The 9,234-nt window shown below is 43.5% G+C and overlaps 1 protein-coding gene across 2 annotated transcripts; it reads right to left on the reverse strand.

Annotated features, from left to right (window-relative positions):
• Positions 1-1,567: 1,567 nt before the first annotated feature.
• Positions 1,568-8,271, reverse strand: itfg2 (integrin alpha FG-GAP repeat containing 2). Of its 2 annotated transcripts, none has more exons than XM_067254499.1 (12): positions 8,091-8,271; positions 7,784-7,879; positions 7,555-7,596; positions 7,252-7,429; positions 6,970-7,109; positions 6,712-6,860; positions 6,407-6,501; positions 6,177-6,230; positions 5,176-5,267; positions 4,922-5,039; positions 4,036-4,209; positions 1,568-1,724 (listed from the first exon to the last, which is right to left on the reverse strand). In XM_067254499.1, exons 1-12 carry the CDS (start codon positions 8,184-8,186, stop codon positions 1,642-1,644), a joined length of 1,317 nt encoding a protein of 438 aa, XP_067110600.1. In that variant the 5' UTR covers positions 8,187-8,271; the 3' UTR covers positions 1,568-1,641. The 2 variants fall into 2 exon arrangements, with proteins under 2 accessions (XP_067110600.1, XP_067110601.1); XM_067254500.1 differs by lacking the exon at positions 1,568-1,724 and adding an exon at positions 1,731-1,929.
• Between the last annotated feature and the right edge of the window lie 963 nt (positions 8,272-9,234).

Below are 9,234 nucleotides of genomic sequence, written 5' to 3' on the forward strand. Positions count from 1 at the left end.
TTCCATAACCGCTCAGCCATCTGACCCCCCCAAAAAATACCATGAATCTCTGGGCCAGATGAGATCACATGGCGGTCGTAAGGCCTTCAGGGGAGGGGAGGCCACGGTCAGAGGTCTTGGTTAGCTAATGGAACGGAAAGGAGGAATGGTGGGCAGGACCATGGAGGAAGTACGCTGTGCTTGGCTGTTCCCTCTGTTGACTCAAATAGGCACACAGGTCCTGGGAACCAACGTGACACGTTAAAGCACGTTATCGGCTTGACCATTAACGGTCAAAAACAGCAACCCGTTCAAACTACAGTATGCCAACAGGAATGCTGACTTTTTGGACCTCTACATTTAAGGGCAACACTGACTGAGCATGTTTTTAGTTGACCAAATCCTCAATTGAAATCCTTAAGTGTGTAAGATACCAAATAAATGTTTAAATACACACTAAGGCAAAGGATACACTACTATCTAATCTATTTATCGTAACCATAGGCGGTTAGATTCCAACACAACTTGTGTGATTACCCTTCAAATGAGAGCACACAAATATCAAAGTGAAGCATTCCCTCAGGCTCTCAGTCGGAGAGTACCGTCTTCCCTGCGGAGGTCTGGCCCTGCCTCTGAAGGGCACCACCAGTCTGAGGAGAGAGCTGTTGTCTCCTCAGACACCTGACCATAAACTCACCTCTTCTCTCTTCAACACTCACACATTTCCTCTCTCTCTCTCTCTCTCTCTCTCTCTCTCTGACGCACACAGTTTACCTCATGCGCAGGCTTATTTTCCTCTCGGTCGTTCTCTGACAAAAAGAAACAGACACACAGTGGTTCCTCCTCATCTATTATGGATGAGAGCCACAGAAACAGGGTACGGCTGGGTAGAGGATCCTCCCCTGAGGCTTCAGGGAGATTCCCCTGAAGATCCAGTAGGCAGTTCCTGTTTACACCGCTGCCCTTAGAGAAGTTCTCAGCTGTACCAATGTGACAAACAATACAACGGTTTTGGCTTTGGTGATGATCCACGTTACGCAACACATTTTGCATTATGTAACATCTTTGGTGCACAAAATCCTTGAGGATGACAAGGGACAGAGCTCACAGATGGGAGGAGTTTGACTCAGACTTGGATAATAGTATAATTTGAAGGTAGGTCGAACTGAGAGTGCCTGCTTCAGCGCTTTCACTGTATTTCTGTTTCAATTCTGAGTAAAAAAAACGTTTGAAAACCCTGACCTTAACTAGATGAATATGATTATGGTTAATAAGGGTTTTTAAGCATACCACTACAGTTTTTTTTCTCTCAGTCTGCTGCAGAACTTACTGGTTCACAGAATACAAATGATGGAGTAAGAGTGTAGCTCTTTAATAGCAGGAGGAAGATACTTGATGTGAGACCTGAGCTGAATCAAATCCTGGTATAAGCTTTTACACCTCAGTCAAACCTCAAATGTGCCTGTTCAACGCTAGATGCCCTGACTGGTTTACTGGAAGTAAAACCATGCCAAGCAGGCCCAAGCAAACCATTTAAAGTATTTGAATAGATCCACGTATTTATTATATGACATAGAAATAATACATATTTAAGAGGGTGTATTTCAGCCTTTATTAACATAGTATTTACAAATGACAGTATATCAGTAATTGTACTATTGGTTATTCAGAAGAAGTGTTCTTCGGTGCATCTCCATAGAGGAGACCTCCAACCAGCTCCCTCACGGCTGCGGTGTCCTCGGGGTCTGTTGGGGACATAAATTGTGGTGTTGACCTTTGATCAGACGCTTGCTGTCTGACCTGACTTTTCCTCTGGGGCCTGGGCCTTTTGACCTGGATGGTTGTAGGTTCAAATCCTTTGGAGGGAACACGGTTTACTCTGCCGCTGTGAAAACTTCAGTGTCCTCTGTGATTGTGGGCTGGGTTATGGGATGTTGATAGAAGCAGCGTCTGAATGAAAATGAAACTGTGCTCATTTAGACTCAGAGGTTTAAAAGTCTCTTACTGCTGCCTACCGTGGCCTTGTCCATGCTAAGCAGACGGATTTATCAGAGGATGATTCACGATTATTACGCCAATAACAGGCTGCACGACTTTGCTGGTAATTAATGAAAGTGCATTACAGGAGGACATTCAATCAAGAGCGAAATAATGGAGTGGTAGTCATTTTAAGTGTCACATTTGGTGACATGGATTGACCACCTTAAGACCATGCCCCTTTATCACTGTTAATGTAGAAGTTGCCTTCCACTTTGTGTGATATTTCATCATAACCATCCTCTGTTTAATTAAGGGTGGAATAATCCACATAAAATCAGGAATGTAAACTAACCAACCGTTCAGTCATGATTGATGGAAAGCCAGGACAATTTAATTAATTTGCGGGAACCTACTTTAACATCTGTAGAAATTCTTTCAGAATTGTATTGACTCTGAGCTTAAGAGCTAGCACTTAGGAGGCAGGCTGTTCACAGCGGAAATAAAAAGCTCTGAAAGACAAATCCCTCAAAAGGTACAGTATAAAGTGCTTCTCACTGCATAATGCAACACTCCTACCTCTGCCTGAGAAAACACCCATCTGTATAAACTATTTGCAATAACTGCCTCTAGACTCCCTAACATGATATTTTTCACAACCCTGATGGACCATCAGAGAGAGGTAATAGTTAGTTACGGGTCTTTGGGCGATGACATGGGAAATAATAATCACACATGATGAAAGCTATTAGCTACACTGACCATATTATATTAGCTACACGACCATATACCCCAGCAGATCTATTATCCATGAGCTGATGTTCTCCCTGCTAACTGGGCTGAGCCAGTCGTATCCCCCTCTGCAGAATGCCAGAATGGCTCCTCCTGTTAACTGCCTGCACATCCCTATCTCCTTCCCTCTACACTGCAGGCCTATACTCCCTCTCTCTCACACATCCCCTTCCTCCCCTCATTTATACATCTGCCTTCCCTACTCAGTTACACACTCCTCTGTATGTCACTATTCCTCTCCCTCTCCTCTGCCTCTCCTCTCCCTCTACTCTGCCTCTACTCTGCCTCTACTCTGCCTCTACTCTGCCTCTACTCTGCCTCTACTCTGTCTCTCCTCTCCCCTTCCTTTCTCTGCCTATCCTCCGCACCCCTCGACTAGTGTCCCATGATGAGTTAGGTAACAGTGCTGAAATCAGGGCCAGGAGGAACAACAAGCCCAGAGGTTGAATTATTAACTGGTGCAGGAAGCTGGACTGCTATTAAGCAGATCAGGAGGTGACTGTAAGAGCTCAACCCTGTGGTGCACTCAAGCGGCGCGCTGTGAATGGAACTGAGGGTAATCATTTCCTGGTCAAACTGGTCTGTCCTCCATGCTAGAGTTGTCTAACAACAGACAGTTGAACAGATCCCCTGCCGTCAGCATAGCAGGTCTCTGTTCAGGTCCTGCCACTCTCAGTTAACCTGTCACAATGAGTATGGGCTGGATCATCCTAATGGACCACAGCAGAGCTTCTAACATGCTATGTATGTATTATGTATGTACGTATATATGTAAGCATACATGCACATCCTGGGTACTTACATTTGAAACATGAAGCATGCAATGCCTATGCACTGTCAAAGCTAATCTTTCACCACCATTTTAAATGGAACATTCCCCACATGCTGAATTGTGTCGTATTGTTTACTGCGTACTGCGGATTATGATGCAGTAACCACTGGACAGTGTGACTGGGCTGCTGAGCAAGAACTTCCCTGAGGAGGGATGGGGAGAGAGAGAGAGACGAAAGAGAGCGAGAGAAATGAGAGCGGAACCCTGTGCTCATGGATTACTGTGCCCTCTATAAATACTCTAGTCACGCCTAACCAGAGACTGCTGGTGGGGCGCAGATTTACATACATTTGGATGAGGACACGAGTTTATAAAAAGGCATTGTCTATTTACCCCTTTTTCCCCTGTGTTCGGCACACTTGCGCGTCAGTATTCATTCATCGAAGATAAGATTCATCGAGGAACGCCACAGGGTGGAAAGCGTGTAGAGCCAGTTCCTTAGCCGGCCAACTCACCCACTCCCAGCTGCTCCAGCCGGGCCTTGAACTCGGATCGCTCCTCCAGAACGCGGAGCAGGTTGGTGGGCTCCATGCGCTCCAGCTCCACCCTCCAGTAAACAAAGATCTTATGGTTGAAGCTCACGTACACCAGGCATGGGCTGTTCTTTCCATCCTTGCAGGTGTACTGGCCTGATTCATGCAAGACACACAACACCCGAGGAGCAGTTAAGATCATCTGCATGGTTTATCTCACACATATCAACAGGATGGTGATTCCTTTGTGTGGACATGGTGTGATATTTGAGTCAGTCGGAGGTTGTATGAATGCATGGGACAGCATTCGAGTGAGCTGTGTGATTCACACGGTGCACTGATGCATGGATCAACAGAGGAACTTCACACACAATGCGGACACCGAGCTGACACACACTAATGACTACAACCATTGGGAATACAAGCTATTAAACAGAGGGCAAGGGGAGCATGTTCACAAATCAGTTTGAAGCATGGAGAGAACAGAATAAGAATGAGCTCCTGTATTGTCTTTACAGTGGACCCTGGACTTTTGTCATTGGTTTTCTTTCATCTTTTTATTCAATAATAATATAATCTCTCTCCAAGTAGAATGAGCGTAGACCGGAGAGTCAGTTTACGGAAGGGAAAAGACAAAAGACGATGATATTCGTTTGCTGTGAGAGACAGAACTTCAATACTGCCCCCTAGAGACAAATTTTGGTGTGGGTGTGGATTATTATTCAATGCAAGTACTTGGTCTAGTCCGTGACAAGAAAAATGTGTTAAACGTGTTAAAAGTTCAACTGACAGACCAATACAAGAAACTGATAAGAATCATAGATTGAGGGACTCATTATATCTACACAGTGAATCAGCGAGGTTTCACCTGCACAGAATGCGTTCACATTCTCATCAAACTGGAAGCGGACGACCGTGCGATTTTGGTCAATGATGTAAGTTTGACCGTCCCAAGCGCATGCAACCACCTCTTCACTGCCATCGCCCTGGAAACAGTCACACACACGATCAGATAACCATCAAATTAACACAAACAAGTTAGCCGAGATACACACATTCTGTGTGTACCAAATTTTAAAATCTAGGCACACACACACACAAGGCAGATGTGTATAAACTCACAGTCACATCCAGCTTCTGAAGGGCAAAGAGTTGGTGATCTACTTGCACTGACCACATCAACTGCTCTGAGCTGTCCATCAACTTCAGGGTACCTAGAGGAATAACAGTCGACCCATCAACCTACTTTTCACAACAACATATCATACTGTATTATAAGTATTCTGGCACAATGCAATGTCCTTAATTGTCAATATCTGGTTGACCGAGTGTTAAGGAAAAGCACATCAATGTAACTGAGTGCTATCTCCTTCCCGCTCTCAGCAGAAGCCTGATGAGCAGCTGTGTCTGACTAAGGAGAGTGAAGAGAGGAACCTACACCTGGGTCCAGTACAAGGACATTGGGGACAACAGAACGGAGGCCGACCTTAGATCAACGCCATCTCCTTTTCTTTATTTCTCTACTTCTTTGCCTCGGTATCTCTCTCTCACTGTCATATTTTCAGTCAGTCAATCTGTCTGTTTACCTCAGTTTCTTTGTCTCTCTACAGTATCTCTTTCTCTCCAGCTGTTTCTCGCCCCCTCTGTCAATCTCTCTGCCTCTGTTTCTCAGCAGCACAGCAGACACCACAGAAAATGTACATTTATGGAACAATTGTATTTTATTAAAGACCAGCATCATTTCCATCTTCTCTCAGTCAAACTCATTACAATTTGATCTTAATGGGCATGTCGAGCAGTCTCATGGAGACGGTAATACACGTGTTTGTGGCAGGCTTCTCCAGCAGAATAATCCCATCGGTTCCCTCTCCTTCAAATATAAATTGTCTCTCCAGTAGCTCACACAGGTCTCTGGCTACATCTGCTACTGTGTTAAAGCTCAGCTACTGGATGTTCACCACCCTTCCCTCAAAGTCATGATTGTCGCCATACACCATCAGCAGCATTTTATTGTTGGTGTTTTATGCTGTTTTATCATGGAAATGCTAATAAGTGAATATGTATTTGTCATTATCCCAAGAACTAAAAAACAGCATATTGATAGTCTCTACCTACTGACTCACCATCCAGTGTGCAGAGAGCAAATAGGCCAAATTTTGATGAGTCACCTTTGGAACCTGTTACAAAAAAAACACATTCATGTTTTTAACATTGCATTTTTCTTACTAACAAAGTTAGTAAAAAACTTCAGCATATTTCAAAATATTCGAGTTATATAATTTATTGTGTAGTTGTTATAAATACATGTTATGTCGACATATTTAATGTATGCTACTATTTCTCTATGATGTACCTCGACTGATGCTACCAATAAGGTGAGTGGAGACGTTCTTGTTGTGGATCCGCCCAGTGGTCAGATGTAGAATTACATCTCTAGAGGGGCCTTCACTGTTATTTACATAAAACAATATAAAACACAATATAAACACAAGCATAAAGTACACACAAGGTACACACAAAGTACACCCCCCCCCCAACCCGCTATGGCCTGAAATGTTGTATCTGAGAGCCACAACATAGTTAATGCACACCAATATGTGTATGTTTTCATTCAAACTACCAGATGTCTTCATAAATAGCATGTAGTACGGAAGCTACCTTGCTGGTGTGGCTGGGGCATCGTCTCCAGAGCCAGAGGAGGCCTTCTGTGTCCAGGAGCAGAGCAGAATAGCGTAGCCACAGCCGGGCTGGGACACCATCAGCTCTGGTGATCCCCCAGGGCCCGGGTTGACTGACAGACTGTCCACCTGTTGCAGAGGGAAAACAGCAGACAGTGCAGGAACACTTCAAATGTCGTTTTCATTCAATTTAACCTCTTCTTTTTGGAGCGTTCATACTGATCCATGTGATGAATACCTGTCCCTCTAGGAGCCACTTCTTGAGCAAGACCAGCTGTCCAGGGCTGGGGTCAGAGGAATCAGAGGGCTCCTCCCAGCGGAATGCTCTCACCACACGATCTGTGTAGCCCACCACCAGCTCATTCAGTCCGTCACCATCTGCACCCAGACAGAGAAACGGACAGACACACACACACACAGAGGAAAGAGAGAGAGGGAGAGAGAGAGAGCGCATTTCATTAAGAGCAGAACGCATGCACAGCAAATCTATATACACTGCATCATCACACAACAAGCTTACCTATGTCACTAATAAGAATGACTTTGGTGTTGGCAGGAATGTGCTGGGTAAAACAGGGTTTTTGATCGTCTGAGAATAGAGCTTCATGCTGGCTGGAAGATTCTGCCTTGCCTGCCCCAATCCCTGTCAGGTCAAACATGTGGAACCAACCTTCTGCTCCAACAGCCACTACAAAGTTCTACAAGATATGATAAAGTGGCCATTATGACAACTCTTTGATACTGTATGAGTGAGCAAAAAACTATACAATGATATTTTGAAATAGCTTTCACTGCTTGACCATCTCATGTTTATGCGACTCACCTTTCCTTTGTTACAGACATCTCCAACTGCAACGCATGTGAGCTAGTACACAAGAACAAAAGAAGAGTGAAAGGTGACGCAAGGTAAGTTTTCCCACCTTTCTATCTGAATTCTTCTTATAAGACTGAAAGTATGAAAACGAGTCAAATAGAGTAATAACCCTTGCAAGCGTTACACATTACTTCTGTTTCGTAGCATAAGCTAGCAAAAACTATGTTTCTTTACTAACCATGCCCGCGCACGTTCTTGTGATCCAGGGTTTGGAATCATCATTCTTGTACACAAGCAGTTTTCCACTAGTGTCACCTACAACGAGTTCATTCAGCTAAGGGTAGGGGACAAGTCAAATCGACAGGAAGATCAACAAATCAGACAATGCACTGAATTTATTTTTTTACAACATAAATTAAGTGAATGTATAAGTTCCCATTCTTGAGGAGACATAACTTTTCAACTGAAGTTACCACACGTTATCAAATCTGAAATATTAGCCTACATTAAACGTTAGCTACTGACACGAGCTGATGATACATTACCGAGTCGTTATCGGCATCTCCGAGGCAAATTGCATGAGGGAACAGGGTCCCCGTGAAATCCAAGCTGACACGCTGAACATAGCTCAGGGAACGCATATGAGCGCCTAGGAGACTGAAAGACGTACTTAATGTTTCAATTAAAAACTACCAAGCTGGCTGTACAAGCTAATACCGCACATGACTTCACTCTTAACAAAAAGTAAACAGAAGAGCGCATGATAAAACCACTACGGAAGCCCAAGAAAGACATTCTTGTTGGGTTTGTGATGAGAGAATCGACAGCTATCTTGATTCGCCATATTCTAACAACAATTACACTTATAATTGTTAACATGCACGCCCCTGAAAAGTAATGTGCCAAAATCTCTCATTTTATTAATTTGTTATTTTACTCTTGCAATTCACCTTAGTGTAGTAGATAATCGGAAGGATGAACAGTGCCATCATGCGGTAGATCATGAGTAAACAAGAATGTGTTGATACACCGCGACACCTCTAGAGGGAACTGCTGTACAGCGAAAATATTGTGATCTATTTTTGTTTCTGGTCTTTATCATTGATATTAAACGATTATAATTTTTGAAGCAATATCATACAAAAGGTTATTTGCAATAAACTTTCCAGAAACATTTTTATATTAATACTCTGACAGGTCAACACGCCTAACAAAGTATGTCTTCTTACTTCTTAGTGAATATCAAGAGCCTAATTCACACAGATGTGCTAGTACGGAGCCCTTTACAAAATGTAACGGTGTGTATGCGTGTGCGCGTGTGAGAGTGTGCTTGTGCCCACGCAAAACAAGGGTAAACAGGTAGCCTAGTTATGACCTCTTAACATGCTGTGTGTAACTCCCTCCCAAGTAATAATTGGCCTGCAGTCCAACACACTATTATTTTCTACGGAACACTGATTTGACGAACCCAAGTGTCAAATTATGGAATAAAAACTTGTTGTTCACAATAATCAAGGGTTTTCCTTCACGTTTTTCAAATACAAAATAAAAAGCTATTTTCTAAATGCTCAAAACTCAACTTTAACGCGCAATTTTCCCGGTCTGAAGCAATAACACATTGTTCCTATGTTGCACATAATAGGCCTACTATAGAAGTTCTAGACGACCCACGCCGACCACGTAAACACA

Source organism: Osmerus mordax, chromosome 17 (genome assembly GCF_038355195.1).
Source record: "Osmerus mordax isolate fOsmMor3 chromosome 17, fOsmMor3.pri, whole genome shotgun sequence".
NCBI classification, from domain to species: domain Eukaryota; kingdom Metazoa; phylum Chordata; class Actinopteri; order Osmeriformes; family Osmeridae; genus Osmerus; species Osmerus mordax.

Excerpts from the sequence above, each read along its gene's own strand:
- itfg2 (XM_067254499.1), bottom strand. The coding sequence starts at position 8,186 with ATGCGTTCCCTGAGCTATGTTCAGCGTGTCAGCTTGGATTTCACGGGG. Across the intron at positions 6,231-6,406 it reads TATTGGTAGCATCAGTCGAG|GTTCCAAAGGTGACTCATCA; the intron begins GTACATCATAGA and ends TTTTTGTAACAG. Across the intron at positions 1,725-4,035 it reads GCTGGAGCAGCTGGGAGTGG|ACCCCGAGGACACCGCAGCC; the intron begins GTGAGTTGGCCG and ends TGTCCCCAACAG.